The sequence below is a fragment of the Kryptolebias marmoratus genome, linkage group LG14 (genome assembly GCF_001649575.2).
Source record: "Kryptolebias marmoratus isolate JLee-2015 linkage group LG14, ASM164957v2, whole genome shotgun sequence".
Lineage (NCBI taxonomy): Eukaryota > Metazoa > Chordata > Actinopteri > Cyprinodontiformes > Rivulidae > Kryptolebias > Kryptolebias marmoratus.
In genome coordinates this window covers 25,646,298-25,669,130 of record NC_051443.1, presented here as the reverse complement: position 1 = coordinate 25,669,130, position 22,833 = coordinate 25,646,298, and the positions used below count along the sequence as shown (strand labels likewise).

At 42.2% G+C, this 22,833-nt stretch overlaps 1 protein-coding gene across 3 annotated transcripts in view; it reads left to right on the top strand.

Moving 5' to 3' along the window:
• The first annotated feature begins 350 nt into the window (after positions 1 to 350).
• The window catches only part of sh3bp2 (SH3-domain binding protein 2), a 35,994-nt gene continuing 13,511 nt past the window's right edge, over positions 351 to 22,833 (top strand). The window contains exons 1-8 of one of the 3 annotated variants that reach the window (XM_025002619.2): positions 351 to 605; positions 19,022 to 19,161; positions 19,248 to 19,350; positions 20,211 to 20,328; positions 20,455 to 20,522; positions 21,315 to 21,400; positions 21,478 to 21,543; positions 21,682 to 22,354. In XM_025002619.2, coding sequence (XP_024858387.1) covers positions 466 to 605; positions 19,022 to 19,161; positions 19,248 to 19,350; positions 20,211 to 20,328; positions 20,455 to 20,522; positions 21,315 to 21,400; positions 21,478 to 21,543; positions 21,682 to 22,354 — 1,394 coding nt within the window. In that variant the 5' untranslated portion in view covers positions 351 to 465. Of the gene's footprint in view, positions 606 to 6,910; positions 7,237 to 19,021; positions 19,162 to 19,247; positions 19,351 to 20,210; positions 20,329 to 20,454; positions 20,523 to 21,314; positions 21,401 to 21,477; positions 21,544 to 21,681; positions 22,355 to 22,833 lie in introns of those variants that run through there. The other 2 variants (XM_025002618.2, XM_017440483.3) reach the window with 2 other exon arrangements.

Genomic DNA, 22,833 nt, shown 5'->3' with positions numbered 1-22,833 from the left:
AAAACTAAAACACTTTAAAGAAATTTGTGCTTCAGTTTCTTTAATCCAGACAAAAATCTGATTTCAGACGGACGCTTTATTCCTCCTCAGTGGAATAATAATAATTTGAAATATTAATAAATTCCGCTGCAACAGAAGGTCATTTTATCCAGGATTTGCATTCCGCCACATGTACAAAAAGCACTTCCTGAAAGGAATTCCGGCTCGTTCTCTTCTCTGTTGTTTCCTGAAACTCTCCCTTCTGATGCCGGTCTGGCTGCACAGCTGCAGGCCTCCGGTTGAACATTAATGTTTGCTTCACATCAAGGAGTGGCCCGGCCCACAGCGTGAAGGGGAAGTTCTGGCTGCAGACAAACAGAAACCCTTCAGCTGCCAGCCTGCAGGACAGATGTGGCAGAAAACTCCAGGGTCCAGCTGCTGAACGGCGCCCGGGCGAGAGTTTGATGCCCGTTTGTGTGGCTTCGAATGAGGACGGTTTCTTCTGTGGTCGGGGGGGAGGGCGTTGTGACACTTTCAGCTGCAGCTCTAAAAGCGTCGGGCCAGGAAGTGAACCGGAGCAAACCTCTGACTCACAGGAGCTCCACAGCTGATGCAGCAATTCATGGGTGAGTTTCATGAAACGCTTCAAAACGCTCAGAAAGTCCCCGAGACAGGCTGGCTGCTCAGTGGCTCGTTGGCTCGTTGGCTCGTTGGCCCGTTGGCCCGTTGGCCCGTTGGCCCGTTGGCCCAATGGCCCGTTGGCCCGTTGGCCCGTTGGCCCGTTGGCTCGTTGGCCCGTTGGCCCGTTGGCCCGTTGGCCCGTTGGCCCGTTGGCCCAATGGCCCGTTGGCCTGTTGGCCCGTTGGCTCGGTGGCTCGTTGGCCCGTTGGCTCGTTGGCTCGTTGGTTTGGGAGCAAATGCACAAACCTGCAAGTCATTCAGATAGTTTTCTTGGTTTGAACACTTTCATTCAGAGATCTTCTAATCTTCAAATGAAGCCTTAAACTTTCACAAGATTTGGGTCACAATCTTCAAATCGTTCGAGTTTCTCTTTACATAATCGCTGATAAAATGATTCATGTGGTTTTACAGCACGGTGGGTTGTCTTTACTGAATTTTCCTTTTTCTTTAAAACTTTCAGTTAGTTTTATTTTTTTATTGGCACATGATTATCTGTGTTCACTGATGTGCAGCCAGAGGCGCAGATAAGAACTCATTTCTACTCGCGGCTGATTTCAAGACAGTGCCTCTGAGAGGTCAGAGTCTGGTAATGAGGACGAGGGTCAGAGTTTTACTTAAAGACGAACAGATGTGGAGGAACGAGTTTTAATCGTGTTTCAAACGGTTCGACCTTCGTTAGGATCTGAGGAGTTTTCTGTCAGACATTCAGCTGCTGCTGAGAGGTTGGTGTGGTTGTGTAGTTTGGCTGTGAGCGCCACACCTGGAGCAGAGAAATCAATTGCCCCTTTTACACGGACCCTATCGGTCCCGGCTCCACTCTACTCGGCTCGCTTTGCACACATTTCCACCAGCATGTTTTCGAGGCCGGTCCCTGCTTTTTTGGTCCCTGCTTCGGAGTCGGGCCAGCCGGGCCGGCCCTGCTTCGAGGGTGGAGCAAGCTTAGCTCCTGCTCACTCATTGGTCGTGGGTGTGGCCAGATGCGAGCATAAAGAGCGAAGTTAGGAATATAAACAACAGCGTTAGCTTACCCTGCAACGTTTATGCCGTCTGTCCCCCAGCTGAAGGCCTGTAAAGCCTGAAATCTCCGGCTGATAACAGCTGTCCTACTCCACGCAACAATCGCAGCATCCAGAGGCCTCAGGATTGTCTCCAAGCAGCTTCCTGTTCCTCTGACCACAGCTAAGGAGATCGTTGAAACGCAGACAGCTCACAGGGCTGGAGCCAAGCTCCCAGGAGGTGGACGCAGCAGGAAATGCGACCCCAGGTTGATCGGACGGACGGTGTGGATGGTAGAAAAAACAGCCGAGGATCCAGAACCTCCAAGCTGAGCTCCGTCACATCTGGATGGAAACAGAACCAGAAGGCTCCACTGTGGACAGGAAAACTTCGACAAACAAACAAACAAACAAACAGGACAACTACGGTCGTTTACCCACAGAAACAGATAAAATGACTGAAAACAGGTCAAAGATGGCGGCGGCCGTGTTAGAGCCGTCTGGGATGAGTAAAGTCAGCGTCAGACTGGAGTTAAAACGACCTCGAAACGTTAAAACCTGTCGGTCCAGAAGACATTTCGAAGGTTGAGTTCTGGTTTTACGGCGCTCAGTTTTTATTCCTGACGTCGTTTTTTTTTCTGTTTTTCTCTTTAGTTTCACCTTCAGCAGCAGATTCTTTCTTATTTCCACCTAAACGTCTTCTCCTCGATTAGCTCCACAGACTACAGCCTGATGGAGACCCACCACGTGGCAGATTTAGCTTTGTTTACATTGAGTGCGTACCCGCATTTCAGGGAAAACTAGCAAAGTAATGTCTTTCAAGCTGAACCATTTGATTAGTTCAGTACTTTTTTTTGATACTTTGCAAAAACTAACTTTAAATGTTTTGTTCTTTTTCTCCTTTAACTTGTGGCATAAAACAGGAAAAGCTTTGGGTCGTATTTCTGTACCGACGTGAACTTTGACCTAAATTAGACGCCAGGAATTAATTGGCAACTTAATAAGTTTTATTAATCTTTAGAACCATGACCAGTTTATGGTTGGTGCACACCCTTATGGTTTCTGTTGGTTTGATTTAAATAAAACACAAACAGACCCCGACGCAGCCTGTTTGGGTTCATTAACGTCAGAGAAAGGTTTCCATTTTGTTGCTTTTTTAAAAAGATATTAAATTTGTGATGTTTGTAAATAAAATACAGCAGGATGGAGTCAGACGCTGGTCTGCTTTCCTGCGGCTCAGAGGCCAGACGATGTTTAGCTGCTGAGTTAAAATCCTTTATTTTTACACTTTAAATCCATTTTTCTGTCCGTTGGCCTAAACCCAAACCTGCCGTGTTTTTATTTGCTGCTGGTCTAAAGTTTATAAGAGTTCTTTGGATTCTTATCTCGACAAACATTTCATCTTCGGAGCCACAAATTACTCGTGGCAACGACTTGTGAACCCAAGTGTCGCTGGTTTGGTTCACAAACGCCTCGAAAAAAAGGAAGGATGACAAAATAAACAGCTTGCAGTACACTACTTCTTAATTTACGGCTTTTATTCCTTTAATTTATAAATATCTTTTAGTCTTTTAGCCAACGCCTCTAAAGTTACAACGAGCTGTGAAACGGGAGCTGCTGCTTCCAGTTACCATGGCGACGCCCTAAAACAAAATAAAACCGTTTTGCACAGAAAATGCTCAAAATCTTGTTAAAAACTGTTTAAAACATGTCCTGAACCACTGATCAGAGCCTCCTCTTCGATCTGATTACTTATTTTGGTTCAATCTGATTCAAAATGGCCGCCAAAGCTAACATAACAAACACAAAAATGACTGTTTAGACACATGATCCTGATTCAAAATGGCCTTGTTATCTTCCTGTATGGTTGTAGTTCCTGCTAGTTTCCTCGTTTAAGTCAAACTTTAATTTCTCTCCTCCACCGTCTTCAGAGGAACGTCACACAGAGAGATTATTTTCAGCTTTTATCGTAACGTTTCTGCAGTTCTGCTTGTTCTCGGGGTTCTTTCATCGTGTTTATGAACCCGTTCCTGCTGAGAGCAACTGAAGTTTTATAGTTTTATTTTGTGTTTGAACTGCAGCTTTATGTGGAGCCATGACGGAGAACTCGGCAGAATGTGGTTTTTGTTCTTTAATTTGCTGGTGTAGATTCTCAGTCATCCAGGCCGTAGTAAAAATTCAATAAAGGTTAAAAACAAAAACAACTGGACTTCTATTCTGTAGTTCGCTTCTCATCTGAGGAACTTTCTCAAGTCAGAAATAGAGAGTGTGGAGTTGAGCTTTTAAAGCTGAGATGTGATGTAAGCTGGATAGCTTGCAGATGGATCTCACTCTCCTAACAATAGAAGCTCATTAGGGTCCTTGTTTGTCTGACTCACTGATGGGCCACTCTGGTCACAGCTCCCCTGAGCTTCAGGCCTGATCCCCAGTCAGTTTCACTCCAATCAACACCTGCACTCATGTGACCAGAGTGGCCCATCAGTGAGTCAGACAAACCAGGACCCTAATGACCCTCTATTGTTAGGAGAAGAACAGGAGCTAAAAGCAGCAGAACAGAAGTTAAAAGTAGCAGAACAGGAGCTAAAGTAGCAGAACAGGAGCTAAAAGCAGCAGAACAGGAGCTAAAAGTAGCAGAACAGGAACTAAAGTAGCAGAACAGGAGCTAAAGTAGCAGAACAGGAGCTAAAAGCAGCAGAACAGGAGCTAAAAGCAACAGAACAGGAGCTAAAAGCAGCAGAACAGCAGCTAAAAGCAGCAGAACAGAAGCTAAAAGCAACAGAACAGGAGCTAAAAGCAGCAGAACAGCAGCTAAAAGCAGCAGAACATGAGTTAACAGTAGCAGAACAGGAGCTAAAGTAGCAGAACAGGAGCTAAAAGCAGCAGAACATGAGTTTAAAGTAGCAGAACAGGAACTAAAGTAGCAGAACAGGAGCTAAAGGCAGCAGAACAGGAGCTAAAAGCAGCAGAACAGGAGCTAAAAGTAGCAGAACAGGAACTAAAGTAGCAGAACAGGAGCTAAAGTAGCAGAACAGGAGCTAAAAGCAGCAGAAATGGAGTTAAAAGTAGCAGAACAGGAACTAAAAGCAACAGAACAGGAGCTAAAAGCAGCAGAACAGCAGCTAAAAGCAGCAGAACAGAAGCTAAAAGCAACAGAACAGGAGCTAAAAGCAGCAGAACAGCAGCTAAAAGCAGCAGAACATGAGTTAACAGTAGCAGAACAGGAGCTAAAGTAGCAGAACAGGAGCTAAAAGCAGCAGAACATGAGTTTAAAGTAGCAGAACAGGAACTAAAGTAGCAGAACAGGAGCTAAAGGCAGCAGAACAGGAGCTAAAAGCAGCAGAACAGGAGCTAAAAGTAGCAGAACAGGAACTAAAGTAGCAGAACAGGAGCTAAAGTAGCAGAACAGGAGCTAAAAGCAGCAGAAATGGAGTTAAAAGTAGCAGAACAGGAACTAAAAGCAACAGAACAGGAGCTAAAAGCAGCAGAACAGCAGCTAAAAGCAGCAGAACAGAAGCTAAAAGCAACAGAACAGGAGCTAAAAGCAGCAGAACAGCAGCTAAAAGCAGCAGAACATGAGTTAACAGTAGCAGAACAGGAGCTAAAGTAGCAGAACAGGAGCTAAAAGCAGCAGAACATGAGTTTAAAGTAGCAGAACAGGAACTAAAGTAGCAGAACAGGAGCTAAAGGCAGCAGAACAGGAGCTAAAAGCAGCAGAACAGGAGCTAAAAGTAGCAGAACAGGAACTAAAGTAGCAGAACAGGAGCTAAAGTAGCAGAACAGGAGCTAAAAGCAGCAGAAATGGAGTTAAAAGTAGCAGAACAGGAGCTAAAAGCAACAGAACAGGAGCTAAAAGCAGCAGAACAGAAGCTAAAAGCAGCAGAACAGGAGCTAAAAGCGGCAGAAGACTAAAACAGCAGGTTTGCTGAAGCAGATTTGATGAGATCTGAAAATATAAACTATAAAAGTAACAAAAATCACAGCAGCCGTCTGCTGAATGAGCCGAACGTTCTGAAACAGCTAAAATAGCTTAAAGTCTGCAGAAGCAGTTAGGCTGCAAAAACAAACAAAACAGGAAATATTAGAAGTGGACCAAAGAAGCTCGGAGAGTTTGGTCTCTGAGCTGCAGAGAGACTTCAGCTGCTGTCGGTGGTTTCAGACGAGCAGAACGAGCTCGAAGCTAACAGCTGGGATATCATCGCTGTGGTAACGGGTCACTGATACCATCAGGTACAGTAGGAGCTGCAGCCTCCGCTCCTCGGTCATTTTCTGCAGAAACTTTCGCTTTGAGTCCCGCTGTTTGCCTGCAGACACCTCGTGGTTTCGTCCTGCCAGCTGTCTCTGCTGTCTCTGCTGTCTCTGCTGTCTCAAATGTCTCTGCTGTCTCAGCTCTCTCAGCTGTCTCAGATGTCTCAAATAATAATAATATAATAATCCCAGCAGGAAGGAGGAAACTCCGACTTAAAGGGGAGATAATGTTATAAACCAACTGTTAAATACGTTACATTAACTTAAAACAAGCATTAATGACGGAGCTGGAGCCATTTCTGCACAAGCTAATGTTGGTTAGCCGATGAGGCGGCCATCTTGAATCAGGTTGACTCCAACAGTTGATCAGCTGTAGATGAAAAATCCAAAAATTACTGTTTGAGGGTTTTGTTTTTGGGTTCATGAGATATTTTGCTAACAGAAAGACAAACACAGGCATTTACATGATTGCCGGTGATCCTTTTTAATCTTCACCTGAAGCTGCAATCTGATTGGTTGATTGTTTTTCTTCAGCTTTAACCTCTGTGACAAAGTTGATTTAATGCTTACCGTCTCCTCAGAGGTTACACTAGAACACATTTTATTGAACAGTTGGACGTTTACACGACTTTTCAGCCATTATGAGCAGTTTTAGTTCATCACAGGTTGTTTTTTATTACTTTCCATTGAGCCCGTTTAGACAAAAGTTTAATGTGAGACAACAAAGTTTCATTTTGTTGTGTTGTAGTTGTCACAAACAACAGTCAGAGGTTTACCTGCAGCCTCTTTGTTTCGGTTTGCATTTCTGTAAATTAAGCGTGGGTGCATTGTGTGAGTACGTGGCCCCGGCATCGTTCCAGTCAAAGATGGAAATTCCCCCCGGCTTCTTCCTTCGCTGTCCGAGCGTGTGAAGGATGTGTGTTTGTAGTCACTGAATCGGCCAACCAATCATGCGCCGCCTCTGAGGAAGCAGGAAGGAACACGCCGACGCTGGTCGACCAATCAGAGGCCTGCCTTCCCATTCAGGAAACTTCTGGCGGAGTGTCAGAGGGCACAGAGCATCAACAGACTTCCTAACTGACACATCTGAGCCTCCGACTTCCATCTGTGGTCCACATCAAGCGGTTGTTCTGCTCTGGACTCGGTGACCCCGTCTCGTCCTAAATCCAGTCACCACGTCTCCTCACGGTTCCAAAAAGTATGGTTGTGCATCGCACCGTGCTGCTGCAGTCATGGCCGCCAGCATGCCCGCTCCTTCGCTGAGGAACAAGAAGTCTTTGGGTCGGATCTCCAGACCGTCGACCAGCATGTGTTACCGGGAACAAAGGGAGTTCATGTAAGTTTGCTCAGGTCTTTTATTCTCTTAAACATCTACTTCTTCCATAGATTGGTTCCCAAAAGAGTCTTTGGTTTGTGGATCCGTTCTACGGCTTGTTTGTTCTATCTTATTGTTTGGTTTTTTATGTTATCTGGTGCCGGAGATCTACAATGTCGTGGTTCTCCTCATCAACCTTGATGCCATCTAGAAAATCCTGAAAACCTCACGAGGTGGTTTATATGATCGGCTCTGGTTTTATTAAAGCAACAAAAAGATTTGGTTCCCAAAGTGTGGTTGGAACAGCAAGTTTGGGGTCCAGAGATGATCCCCAGAATTAAATTAAATTAAAAATGGTTGATAATAGCTTTTTTTCCCTACATAACTGTTGTGAGTGAAGCGTGTTATAGGCCAAGAAACATAAGGGTCTAATGTGGTTTTGGTCATTATGTGCCTGTTTATTTGGCCTCATTGCAGTGTTTGCATAATTTACCCAAAGATAGTCAAAGTCCAAAGTTTTTGTTGCTGTTGTTTTGTGGGTCAGAAGCTGCGGCGTTTCAAAACCATTAAATTATCGTTTGTAATCGGTTGATTGGGTTTATCCTTATGTTCCTCTCCTAAACCGTTACATCCCTTGTTGTCGAACGTCTCGTGCCCATTTCGGAAGTCGGAAATTAGCTTCTTTTTTAGCAGATGTGAAACTTGTCCGAAAATAGAAATCCCGTTGGTCATAGAGAGCCGAAGAGCAACACCTACACTTCGGCAGAAGCAGCGACGAGTCATTCATATTTTAATGGTGAAAAAAAAAAAAACAACGCGTTCTGGTTGTAGAGGCGAAATATGATGTAATGATATGTAAGACATAAGGTTTATGGTGGATTGCATCCTATTTTGGTATGTGCTAAAAGTTAGTCAGCATGTTTAGCTTGAAGTCAGTTTTTAGACGCTGATGTTTGGGCAAAGATATGATGTAAACAGTAAGACATGGGGGTATTTGTTACTGAAAAAAAAAGCTGTCGAAGCTGATTGTTGGGTCTTTGTGTCTTTATGGTGATAATTTGTCAGAATTTGTGACTTTAAACTAACCCAGTGGGTCCCAAAGTTGGGCTCAGGAAGCATCAAAAAATGGTCGCCCTTGGCATATTTTCACCATAATTGCTACAAAACATAAAAAATGTTCATCATAAATGAATAAAAAATGGCATTGTGAGTGTTAGGGCTGCCTTGTCAGTATGCCACTTTAATAAGGTTATAAATAAAACTTGTAGATTTGAAATGGCAGCAGCTGGAATGATGAGCTTTTTGTGGGTTAGAAGCTCGAAGAGCTTGAGAGCTTCTGATTTAACCTCCAAAACCAAACATTTACCAACAGTGTTAGACTTCAGTGAAACTATCAACCTACTGCAAGTTACCTGTCTTTCACCTTAATGTCTTAAAGCATAATTCTGATTTTTTTTCAAATGCGATTCTGTGGGAACAAAAAAAAACTCACCTATTGTAGATTAAATGACCAAAGTTTGGATAAATAGTTTTATTCTGACAGGACTGAAGCGCTAACGGCCTGTTTGGGAAGCCGTATACAGGATGGTGTGGACAAAACTTATTAAAACTGTATTTTCCCATTAAAATCAACGTGATTTTGGTTAAAAAAGCGAGAATACCCAACCCTTGTTGGTGCTCTGCAGCTCAGACAGACTTTATATGACTGAACTGTTTTTTTATATCTTTAACCACTTAGTGTAATAAGTATAAACTTCATAGTTTTCTGGTTCATAACTTTTCCACAGAACCCTACTTCGAAAAAAAAAACAACCTTAAACTTAAACTAGAACTATAATGAATTATCTGAATATTACTTTTTTTAAACTTATTAAATAATTTAAAGTATACTGCTTCATTTGAAAAGTTATGTCCTTTTCCGTTTGTTGTACATTCTTAGTTAAATATCGTCTTTTAATTGTGGTCAAGAGGGACTTTTTCCTTTTACAATCTTGGTGACGTGAATGTGGTCTTCTATCATTGCTAATAATCTATTAATAGTCGTCACACTTCTGAAATATTTTACATCTTATCCACAGAAATGACCCAGCTACCATCTGAAGAATAAAATCTTTGCAGGCAGCAACATAATTATGGAGGAATGGATAAATATGCAACAAATTCAGCAAATGAAATCATAAAATGAATTTGTGTTTGGTTGCCATTGTTCTGTAAAGTAGAGCAGCTAATAAAGTGGAAGTTGCTTTGTATATTTTAAACTCATGCAAAGTTCAAGTACCTCTTGTTTTAATACGCAGTCAGACAGGACTCGTCTCGTATTTGTACGGGACTTTGTCAGTCATTTGAGGGCTTTTAGTTGGTAATAAATAAATCGTGTCTTCAGGTTCTAAAACGGACAACTCTGTAGATTTCTCTAGCAGAGATAAGTCTCCGTAAAAGTGTCCGATCACCTCAGTAACCGTTTGTTTCCACAATAAATCCTCTGCAGGGTTCGAGAACAAGAAGGACGGACGCTTACAGGAAATGTTCTCATTCTCGCCCCTTCGTTTCAGGACGGGGGAGGAAGGAAAGTAGGCTCTGTATTCAGAGACAAACCACAGTGCATGTTTCACACCATGCACCTTTACTCTGAAATTCAAAGTGTTTCTGTTGCAGTTGTTTTCGACAGGAACTGCAGATACATATAAGATTCATTTAGAAAGGTCTCGGCATTACAGTTGGGTTCAGTTCCATTATTCTGAGAGGAATTCTTCCTGTAGTCGTCGTTGTGTGACGCTGATGCACTTCCTGTTGAGTAGTTCAACCATATTTGGACACAGGACGATACAGGTAGAGAAAGAGGACCTTGTTTTACTATTTCAGCTTTCTAAGAGCCCACAACTACAGGTGTTTCGATGTGAACTAGATTAACTTTCTCTTTCTGTTCTGCTTTTAAATTGTTCTCACTTTACCAAGAGTTTTAGGTACCAAAGTTCATCTGTCTTCTCACAGTCAGAAAGAACCAGCAAAATAAATATGTGCACATACAAAATTCAGATTTCTTTTTTTGTTACAAGTTAAGTCTACATCTAATTACGATGTTAGGAAACACTTTATTTCTTAGAAACATCTGTGTCATCGCCACAAGCCAACATGATCTGGGCAAAAAAAGCTCCCTGTGATAAAATGTTTCTTATCCTAAACGCCACGTAACCCAAGAAAAACTGACAAAACTTACATTGTATCACCAAACGTATTCACTCATCCATCCACATGAATAAATTCAGGTGTTCCAATCACCTCCACGGCCACAGGTGTATAAAATCAATCACCTAGGCATGCAGACTGCTTCTACAACCATTAGTGAGAGAATGGGTCACTCTCAGGAGCTCAGTGGTACCGTGATGGGACGCCTCCTGTGCAAAAAGTCCAGTTATGAAGTTTCCTCCCTATTAAATATTCCAGTCAGCTGTTAGTGGTTTTATAACAAAGTGGAAGAGACTGGGAACAGCAACAACTCGGCCATGTAAAATCAGAGTGGGCTCAGAGGATGCTGAGGAGCACCGAGGTCACCAACCAGACCCTCCAGGATTTTGTGATGTTGCGATCACAACTATTAAAGCAAAATCAAGCAAACCCCGCGAAATCGCAGCTTTTTGCAACTTTGTCCAAAACACCGCAACTTTCCCGCAACTTTAACCCAATATTTATTGTTTCTGAAGTGTTTCGCCACCGTTTCTGCAGTATTAACCCCAAATAACTCAGGAAGAAGACATGTGACGTCACTTCCTGTTAACATCAGAATGCCAGGAGCGTGCAGGAGCAGCGACCGAAGCCAAAATGGCCGCTAATGCTTCACATTTGCCCACAAAGATTTCAGCAAACCAGTTTCCTCCCCAGCTGCAGCTGTTTTGCACGTCCTGCAGTGTAATCATGGAACATAAACGCATCGACAAACACTTTGTGTCTGCAAAACATGTGAGGAGAGCTGCAGACCAGGGACAATCCAGAAATGCTCATGAATGTCAGTTTAGAAGCTATCAAAGTTCTCAAATAAAGCACCTTTTGAGAATGTCAATGTTTGTTGGGAATTATCTTACAAAACTAGGAAGTATTTTTGGTTTAGATATTAAAAGTTATGGTTTTTTATTGACTTTAGTAAAAAAAAAATCGCAACTTTTACGAAAATGCCCCGCAAAATCAGGCATTTTAGCCGCAACGATCACAAAAAATGCCCGCCAAATCCTGGAGAGACTGACCAACGTTCTGCAGCATCAACAGCTCCAGACTCCATGAGGCCTTCAGATGAGCTCAGGAACAGAGAGCAGAGAGCTTCATTGGAGAGCAAAGCGTTGGATGCAGTGGAGTAAAGACCGTCTCCATTGGACTCTACAGCAGTGGAGACGAGTCCTCTGGAGGGACGGATCGTCCTTCTCTGTCTGGGTTTGGCTGCTGTCAGGAGGACGGTTCTTGTCTGACTGCAGTGAGCCAAGTGTAATGTTTGGTGGAGGGAGGATTATGGTATGGGGTTGTTTTTCCTCGACCCGACAGAACACCTTTGGGATGAATTAGAGCAGAGACTGAGAGCCAGGCCTTCGACCTCACAAATGAGCTTCTGGAAGAATGGTCCAAAACTCCCATAAACTCTCCTAAACCTGTGGAAAACCTTCCCAGAAGAGTTGAAGCTGGTATAGAAGCAGAGTGGGCCAACATCAGGTTAAACCCTGTGGATGAAGAATGAAACGTCACTCAAGTTCGTATGCGTGTGAAGGGAGGCGAGCGAATAGTTTCGGCAATATAGTTCATCACCAACTCTTTTTTTTTTTTTTTTAAACCACAAGACACGCAAAACAAGAACACCAACTGTGCAGTTCCACCTCGGGTTTCATTCGTCCTGAATAAAATCAACGCGCTGATTTTTCTGTTTTGATTTTGGTGAAAATCAACAATCACATGCCCGGTTAAAAAGAGAAAACTTAGTTTTTCTTAAAATAAATACAAAGTTTTAGTCTGTTTTCATTAAATAGGAAATACTAATAGTTTGAGGATCTTTTCCCAGCTCAGCTGCCACAAAAACAATTACATAATTAATAATAAAACAGTAAAATGAATATACAACGTTACCCACTAATAGCTTTTTGTGTATATATTGTACAATACTGTAGTGGTTAACACGTCAAAGTGTTAAAGACAGATGTCTCCGGCTTCCTCTGAATACTCCAAATTTGACATATTTATGCTTCGCCTTGAGAAAATGTTTGAACTTTGTGTTAAAATTATTAAATAAATCAGTAAAATGTGTGTTAAAGTGATAAACGTTTCCTGAGATGAAGGCGGTCTTTGGTTTTACTCAGTTTGACTATTTCACATTTTGCTTTGAAACAAGGTATATCCATCTAAAAGATAAAAATTTAATGTCAGTAAATGCAAAAGAAAAAGTCAAGGGGAGTATGTGGTATTTCTCCTCATTTTCTCCCGATACTTTTAAGTATTTAAACTATTTTATGTTTTGTTAGGTCAGGTTCGAGTTTTTAGTGTGTGTGTGTAGATGTTAAAAATATAAATCTCTAAAATAATACTGCTGCCTTTCATGATCGATGTTTCTGGTTTTCTTCTGGCACTCCGGTTGGTTTCTAACATAAAATTTGTCCATCATTTGGGAAAATATTTACATACTTCTTGAAAAATTTCTCTATTTAAACTTGAAACCTAATAAAATTACCGAAATGTTCTTTATTTGTAAAACTAATTCTGATCAGGCGAGTGACCTCATGGTTCTGTGGTTTAAACTTCTCCGGTTTTCTTCCCGTTACTTTGTTTTGACTAGTTTACAGTTTGCTTTGAAACAATGTTGGAAGATAGATATAAATATTTTTTTAAAATATATATGTTTAGATTATAAATATCTAAAAGTTGTTGCCTCACATGAAGAAGATCCTGAGATACCGGCTGGACTATTTACATTTTGTTTGGATAATATTTTTATATATATATATATATATGCATATATGCAAATGAATTGTCGAGCATGATAAATTTTGACTTTAAATAGATTAAAGAAGCGTGCAGACTTGAAGCGGTACATTTAGATCAAGAGAACGACTGACAGGAGGGAAGTCTTCGGTTTTCTCCAAGGACTCCGGTTTGACTCTTTCACGTTAACAACTTTAAATGAACTAGCAAAACATGCGTTAAAATAAAAATAAAATACAACAATTTTATAAATTTAATTGAAACAAGTTAAAACAAAGCAGTGTTATTGATAAAACATTAACCCCAATAAATTTTGCCTTTTTCCCGGATGAATGTTTTTACCGGAGACTCCGGTTTTCTCAAACAGTCCGTGTTGGTTGTTGCCCCTATACAGAATAAAGACAAAAAAATTAATAAATACCTACATTTTGTATTCTTTTATTTTACTATGAATGAGTAACACTAAAATATTAATACATGTTATTTTATTTTTATGTTAAACTTTAAATATAAAGAAATCGGGATATTATATTTGTGAATTGTGGTACGTTTGGCTCTTCATAGAGATGTATTCCTATATTAATAGTAAAAAGCAGCAGGAGCTTGGTAATAAAATGTTTATTACTTGAAAACGGAGCCCACCCGAGCAGTGAAATCAGTAAAAAGTGAAGCTTTACGGCCTTGTGGTCGCAGGGGGGGTGAACAGGAAGTGCTGCAGGTGTGCGAACACATCGCTGTTTGACTGCATCTGCTTCCTGGACGGGATGGATCTGCTGCAGCTGTGGTTAACCTATGACCTTTTTGGGGGGGGAGTCTGAAGCCCGCTCTTTGCCTACGTGTTGGTTAGCCGCAGTTCATGTTCCAGAGCTGCAGATGTGGAAATCTATGTTACCGTATCGCAGATGAGCACGGAAGTTTGAAACAGATTTTTATTTATTTTTTAATTGCTGTGGGTTATGAAATTATTTATTTCACCAAAACAATACAGACGAACGGGACACGGTTCAGAAGAATGGTGTGTGAAAAATGTTTTTTCTGAGGTTACGACCTTGTTGCTTTGACTGCAACACTTAATTAACACAAATTACTTTTACTGACGTTTTGTTTATGATTAGATTCTAAACAAACACTTTTTTTAGATCTGTTAGGGATGACTCTCAGCTACTACCTCACCAAATCTTAGCTCAATATTAGTAAAACTGGCCGACTTTAAGCCATGTTTGTGTTCGCTAAGGTCAGTTAGCTGTGGCAGCCATCTTTGATCGCGTCAGCTCTTAAAGTTTATCAGTTGCAGATGCACATTCAGGGATTGTTTTGGACTTTTGTTAAAAACACAATGAAATAAAACAACAGAATGAAGGAAAAGTTGTTGTTTTTTTGTATTTGTTTAACATTTCAGGTCCCCAAAAAGCTGATTTAATTTTAATATATTAGAAAAGCAAAATTGAGACAGAAAACAAACTAAAGGAGCAAATTTATTTCAAGCTGAGAAGCATATCCTTTAAGTTGAAGTTCTAGGAGTGTTAACTCAAAGTATTGTATATAATAAACTATAGGGTTAGTTAATTAAATGGATACTTAATTCCCTGAAGGAAATTATTTAATTGTACAACAGGAAGTCTGTGGCATTGATTTAAAATACATATCAACACCATCCAACACCATGAATCCTAGTATTAAAGGAGAACCAAAATAAATATCCAATATTTTCCTTTTTACCTTTATCCTGCAATACATTTACTCAAACACTGATAAAACTGTTGTACCAACAAGCTAGTCTTGTGAAATACTTTAGATAACTTATCAGCAACGCTTCAGATGAAGGTCATAAACTCTCCTGAATGTAAAACTATGTGAACACACCTAAAACCTAAAACATGGGTGGGTTTTTACAACTCAAGCACCGTTAAGAAAAATGTCCCTGAAACCGAAATCTGCAAACCAAGAGCGGGAAAATAACGAGACAATTAAAAACCAGTAGGTTCCTTATTGGAATACCTATTCTCTGCTGCTTTTAATGCAAATGTTTTAAATAAAAATTGTGTAATGTGGCGGCTCGTTGGAGTTTTCCCAAGTTGTAGCTCAATATTTTTAAAACTGAGTAGTTTTCTGTTTGCTAAGGCTGATTAGCTTAGCAAACAGAGATACATACAGTCATACAAACAGCAAAACATCATAAATCAGGATTAATGAGGTCGTCTTTATTCCTTACATATAAGATCGTCTTTACGTCCTTGTTGGGTGATGAGGTATTTTACCTGAGAAGAGATTTGTCCGGGGATTTCCATCCTGCAGTTTCAGTTTCTGTCCACCCGAACCACCGAGCAACTGTTCTGCAGAAAAGATTCGTTTTTGGTCTTTTGATAACTTCTCTGCGGTCCTGTGGCACCTTCCACGATGAAGACCATCGTTGTTCTGAGTTTCAGTTGCATGTTTTAAAACAAACAGAGAGTAATTTCAAAGTTATGTAACAGATTTCTTGTGTCTTCTGAATCTCTTTTGAAGATAAGCTCGATCTTTTAGCAACCCTTTTCCCTCCAGTTGTTTAAATTCCTGCCCGTCTGTCGTGAATTCCTCTTCATCAGTGACTGTGATGAGCTGCTACATGTCTGCAGCTGATGGCTTTTATTTTTTACAGTTTTTTAGGCGAACAGGAGATTAAAATCAAAGCTGAAAATCAGCTGTCCCTGTGAGTCCGGTCTGCCAGCGGCTCCTGAGCTTCTCTTCCTGTGAAACTGTAGTTTTCTGATCGTTATCTGGTTCTAGAAATGTCGGAAAGAATCGAGAAAAAAGGAGTTGAAAGCTGAAACACGGATGAATTCATTTAAAATACAAACCTGATGAAGAAATCGGGTGTTTAAAGACTTAAAATTCATTGACAAGTAGTTTTTTTTGTTGTTTGTGTTTTTATGAAGTTACGTAACGACGAAACGAAAAAATCAAAGTGATAATTGTGAACGAATATCCTGTCAGAAAGTCTCACAGTTTTTGTCACAAGTTGGTGGACGTTCTCCTCATTAAGACGTTATAATTAGAGACAAAGGACGAGCGTCCCCATTGGATGGCTTCAGTCCATTTTTTTAAGCCCCGCCCCTCCCATGGAAACCAATGGGACATTTTCCTGAAAACGTTTTCAGGTTTTTGGTTTTTGTCGATCTAGCTTGCTGCTATGAATAAACAGACGCTCCAGTCTTAGTTTTGTATATTTTTAGAATTAATAAAACAAATTTTTAATCCCCGTTTAATTTTATTAATCTGCATGATGTTATTGCTTTTATTAAAACTCAGAATGTTTTTAAATTTTAGGTTTTAAGGCAGTGAAGTAGAAAGAAAACCTGCTTTAAATATAGAACCTCTCCTGAAATTCTGCTTGTTGTTCACTGTTTTTGTCTGTGTCTGTTAGCAAAATATCTTTTAAACCACTGGACAGATGTTCATCTGATCCATCTAACCGACCTTAGCTGACAGATATCGAGCTCAGATCTGGTTTGGTGGTAGCTGAGAGTCGTCCTGTGAGGTTTTAATGTTTGAGATCTCACACATTAAGGTTCGACAGCATTAAATAAGATCAGATAAACTCTGTAAATGCTCATTTACGTGCCTCAAACAGGATGTTTCTGAGAAATGTACGTTTATAAATCTGACTTTTCAAAGACGGCAGGAGGTAAAAGTCATCCGGGACGCAATAAATCCAAACAAAAGTATCTTTAGATTTAATTTTATGTTTTTTATCCTTTCAGTTCTCTTTTGCAAAGTCTTTCCAAAGAAAAATGACCTCATTCACATAAAATGTGGTAAAGTTTTGGTCCAAACGTTAAACAAACAAATAAAAGTTGAGTAGCTGCAGTTGGCGTTTCAGACCTCGGAGATATGCTGGCGATAAAGTGGAATTTGCACATAAACACATCTGAAGATAAAAACTTCATTAAGTGTGTTTACTCTCTCTGTCTGCACACTTTTTTCCCTCTAAGCCTTGAACTCCTGTCAGATTATCCAGGATGTTACGTGCTTCCTGTCAGAGCCAAACGGCTGTTAATGCATGAATCCACAGAGGTGGAACCAGCGAGGATGTCTCCGTCTGACGGTGTTTATGTGACGGGCGGGCGGGGGGGTGATAAGGATCAGCCAGAGCAGCCAGAGAGACGTGAGACGAGTCTGATCAGACGAGGCTGGCTTTGGATCAGGTCGGATGGAGCCAGAGAGGAAAGAGTCTAGCCGGTTGTCCGTGTTGGACCTGCTGCCGGCTGCGGCCTCCCTGGTCGGTGCGCTGAGGGAGAACCCTGCAGCTCACAGCTTCAGCAAGGCATTCAGCAGGAGGTAGGGCCTCCTTCACAACAGGGGCTGCAGCTAAAACTGAGCTAAAACCTGCTGTGGTAGTAGCCGAGAGTCGTCCTCGACACGTAACTGAGAGCTTCAAGGAATTCTGTTTGTTGGTCGACTTTCAAAATAAAACCCTTTATGTTAAACGGCCTTTGAAGGATGCGTTGGGAATGACTGTCAGATACTACCACGCCAGATTTAGGCTGAATATCACTGAGTTTCAGCCACTTATGTGTTGATTAGCTGTGGCGGCCATCTTAAATCAGGTTGACTCCAATGTGCAGCCTCCTGGGAGGAGTTATTGAGACACTTTTACTGACTTTTAAAGCTTGAAATCCAGATATTTACCTGCAGAATCTGGAGTTTTGGGGGGTTTTTGGGGGTTTTTTACATCAGATTTGGTTTCAGGTCAGTTTATGTTGTGGTCTTTGCTTGTCTTGACTCTTTTTTTATTGTGTGTGTTGGTTTTTTGTTTTTTTTTTTCTTTTATTGATGGCGTTCCCTGTTTCCTTTTAACCACCTGGTGAAGAACTTCCATCAGCCTTGTTGATTTTAATCGCACTGTAGAAATGAAATGGACATTTTGCTAACAGGCAAACAGGCTCGACTCCAGTTTACGTCCAGGTTTGAAGTAAAGATGATGCATAATCGTCCGTGTCGAGGATGATGCTCAGCTACTACCACCCCACGTCTGTAAAATTAGATGAGTTATAGTTATTTTTCTGTTTCTGAGGTAAGTTGGCTGGTGGCCATCTTGAACTGGGTTGAAGATGTTGTTAATTGGTACATGAGATATTTTGCTGACAGTTCAGAGAAGATTACCTGTTTGTCTTTGGGCACAAACAGAAAATGGACAATCCCTGATCTGACTGCAGCTGGAATATAACTTATATCTTTATGTCTGTGTGTCTTTTATCTCCTTCTTTTTACTTTACTGTGGACCGTCCTTGTGTCTGGAATAAAGGTTGGTTGGTTGGTCGGTTGATTGGTTGATTGGTTGGATGGTTGGTTGGTTGATTGGTTGATTGGTTGGTTGGTTGGTGGGTTGGTTGGTTGGTTGGTTGGTTGGTTGGTTGATTGGTTGATTGGTTGGTTGGTTGGTGGGTTGGTTGGTTGATTGGTCGGTTAATTGGTTGATTGGTTGATGGGTTGGTCGGTTGGTCGGTCGGTTGGTTGGTTGGTCGGTTGATTGGTTGATTGGTTGATTGGTTGGTTGGTTGGTTGGTCGGTTGATTGGTTGGTTGGTTCTTTGGTTGATTGATTGATTGATTGATTGATTGATTGATTGATTGATTGATTGATTGATTGATCTCAGTGTGACTAAAGGCTGATACTGTTTGTAATTTGTCATATTTCCTCCTGTATGTGAAAAATAAAACCTTAAAGTTAAACTGGAGAGGAGCTGATTTAGTGGAAAATTATGTTTTTGTTATTTTTGGAGTTTCTAGAGATACAAACTCCTAAACACAAGGACTTTGATCCTCATTATCTCAATATTCTATGACTATAGTTGTGTCGTTTTCATTCCCCACAGAACGATGTCGTCTCCAGAGATGTCCTGGCCGGTGCCGATGCGAGCCATCGGGGCTCAGAACCTCCTCACCATGCCCGGAGGAGTTTCCACTGCTGGATATCTGCACAAGAAGGGAGGCAGCCAGTTCAGTCTCATGAAATGTGAGTGGATAACACCGAGGCTGGTCCCAGATCTCTTCTGCTTTTAAGGGTGGAAACTTTTCTTATGTACGTGTTTTTGTGCGCAGGGCCCCTGAGGTACATCATCATCCACAAAGGATGTGTGTATTACTTTAAGAGCAGTACCTCTCCTTCACCCCAGGGGGCGTTCTCTCTCAATGGCTACAACAGGTCAGTCTGAAGGGCTTAAGACTCCATTTCCTGTTCTATAACCTGTTCTCCATTCATCTCTAAGTGACAGTTTTAGTTGAACAAACTCTTCGTGGGTTTGAGTTGTTTAAAGAAATCTAAACTCTGGAAACAAGCTGACCGACAGTCCTGAAGAGGCAGGGGAAGGAAAATAAACAGAGATGAATAAATATACCTCCATGGAGAAAAGAAAGTCCACCATCTTCCAGTTCCAGGCTGTCGGGTCTTCAGCAGGTCCTAAAACACACAACAGGTTCCAAGAAGTCAGTTTTTATTAAATAAAAACAAAAATGCAAAAGTTGTGAGGGAAAGAAAATACTAAGTGCACCCCTGAGAATTTAATAAGGAGCTCCATGTGTGAGTTAGCACAACGCCAGGGCGGAAAGACATCAGCAATGACCTCAGAGAATCAATCTGGGAAGGGTCAAAGGTCATCTGGAGTCCATCGATCTACAGAGAGGAAGATTAGACAGCTGCTGATCTTCACCCTGAAGGTCAGACCGTGCAATGAGCTCCATCTCAGACTCTACAGGCCTCAGTCAGCAGGTCAAAGGTCAAAGGTTAAAGCCTCTTCTCTCTAAAAACACCATGGCAGCTGGACTTGAAGAAACCAGAAGACTTCTGGAGCAGAACCAGACCAGAGGACAGATGTTTACCCAGAATGCACTGCAGCTGTCAGCACGGTGGTGGAGGGCTGATGGTTTGGGCTGATTCTGGAGTCAGATGTGAGGCCATCTGTCCGACAAACAGAACGGTCCAGAACCAGAACCAGAACCTCAGAGAGCTGAGGAGGTCTGATTTCTGTTTCAGATCGTAACTCTGACTTTGACTCTTTTCTGCAGGGTGATGAGAGCAGCGGAGGAAACGACGTCCAGCAACGTGTTTCCTTTCAAAATCGTCCATTTCAGTAAGAAGCACCGAACGTGGCTTTTCTCTGCAGCCAGTGAGGCCGAGCGGCGGGTGAGAGGGACTCTGCAGAAAAACTACATTTAATTACAGCTAAATCTGGAGTTCTGTGAAAATGTGAAAAGCATTCGGTGCTAACGTCTCATAAACATCTGTTGTCTTCTGCTTCCTGATTCACAGAAATGGATGCGACATCTGCGGAGAGAAATCGATCACTATAACGACAGGAAAGAGGCCCAGTTTTCAAGGTAACATCAAACAGCTGCAGAAGCACGTGTTCACTAAAAAGTAAAAAGTATTTGTAGGACTGTAAATAACTAATTCATGTCTCTGGGACTTTTATCAGTAAAGGTTAGGGTTAATTAATGAGAAGCTACATCTGCAGGCTGATGACTCATGAATTAAAATGATTCAGTTTCTGTTTGATGAGTAATTAATAAACCTGGAAAATACCGAAACTAACAGTCAAACCACGTATTATTTCAGAATAGCGTCCTAAAAATACTGCAGCTTTTCTGTAAGTGACTTCAGAAAACAGAAACATGACAACTAGGGGCAGATTTTCATCCCTTGAGGTACAAATTTACTTTTATAAAGTGGTATAAACAAGGGGATGGTTGTAAAATTAGCTTTTTTTCTGACCCAAAAATCCTATCTGATGGATTTTAATGAAAGGTGGAAGAAAATATCTAAAAAGTTCAAAAGTTCAGGCAACTTCTTTTGTCTTTTGTTGCCATAAATATTGTAGCGAGGTTGCTTTCAGAGAAATGTAAAACTGAGAATGAAGACACGAATAATCAGAGTTGTGTGGGGGGCCGATCCCTCAGCTCGTTTTTAACGCCACAACGAGGTCAGTCGTTCGTTTCCTCCTCATCTCCTCCTCGGAATGTGAACCTTTTAAGATCCGGGAGCTCCTGCGGCTGTTCGTTCAGCTCATGACTCAAACGTTAACAAAATGCATTTCGGTATAAACTGCAGCTAGCTACTGTGATAACTTAAACAAGAATCCCTGCCCTGACAGAGTTTTCTTGTCTCCTCAGTGACTCTGACTCAGATGCTGACAGTTTTTACGGAACGATAGAAAGACCCATGGACATCAAACATCCGGTTGAAACCGCCGACGACGGTAAGAACAGCAGCTTCAGTTCAACACGTGAGGAGTTTCTGAAGCTGTGGTTAAACATTTACTCTGTTTGTGTGAAGATTACGTTGACGAGGACGATGACGAGGACGAGGAAGACTACCTGAAGCCAGACAGCGACCCTTCAGGTGACCCTGAGTCCTGATCCAGCTCCTACATCGTTATCCTTACTCCCAAGGAGGAAAACTTTAAGTTTTAGAAAGTAGATGGAATGACTGACTGACTGGAAGAAGTGAGGTTTTCCCTGATTCTGTTGTTCTCCGCAGGTCGACCCATGGGGCCGCCCCCCTCCTACCCTCCTCCTCCGGTCCCGGCAGCCGTCCCGTCCCGTCAGGACACAGGTTCAAACTTCCACAAAGGCCAGCCTCCGTTCATCCTGCCGCAACACAGAGTCCCAACGAGTCCACTCCCCAAGAAGCCCCCATCTTTGCCTCCACCTGTCGCCCCTCACAGAGACTCCAGCAAAGGCCCCCCGCCTCCACTGCCGTCTGCCCCCTACCATCCAAAGTCCCCATCGCCCACGCCACCTCCTGTCCCCTCCAATCTGAAGAAAAGTCTTCAGAGCAGGTGTCCCGGGACCGAGAGGAGAGAGTGGACGTCTCATTCCTCGGTGTCCCCCGCAACGCTGCCCATCTGTCAGAACTTAGACAGGCGGGGGGTTCTGAACGGCCCTGACCCCACCCCCATAAACTCTGGGACCCAGTCGCTGGGACCGAACTGTGGTCGGTGTAAACCGATCCTCCCGCCCCCCCAGGCCGCTAAACCCGGAGGGTCTTTTCTTCCCGTAAACCACGCCGCCTCTACGCCGCCGTCGGTGCCCGTCAAGCCCCCGGCCTGTCCAGGGTTCAAACCCGGACCGCACACCAAGCTGACGGTACCGAAACCCGGTCTGCAGCCGTCGCCGCCTCCAGTCAAGTCCAAACCAGGAACTGCTCTCCAGTAAGTCGGCCAGAATGACAAATCCTGTTTAGTTTCACTCAGAAATCTTTATTTCATCCGTTTCAAAGCCTTCAGCAGATCAAATACTTTCCCAACTCAAGATCTGTGATTCTGTCAAGTTTTCAACCTTCATAAAGTCATAAAAAAAGCATCGGGGAAGCTGAACTCACATGCAGATTACTGTCTCTCCCCTCCCTCCTGAGGGTCATCAGGGTTCTTGTTGTTCTGATCCACATCAGAGATGTTTTACTCCTTTATGAAACCAAAACATCGATGACCCTCAGGAGCTGAGGGTTGAGGCTCAGCTGGTTAGAGACAGATGTTGTCAGCTGGTTAGAGACAGATGTTGTCACCTGGTTAGAGACAGATGTTGTCAGCTGGTTAGACAGATGTTGTCGGCTGGTTAGAGACAGATGTTGTCAGCTGGTTAGAGACAGATGTTGTCGGCTGGTTAGAGACAGATGTTGTCGGCTGGTTAG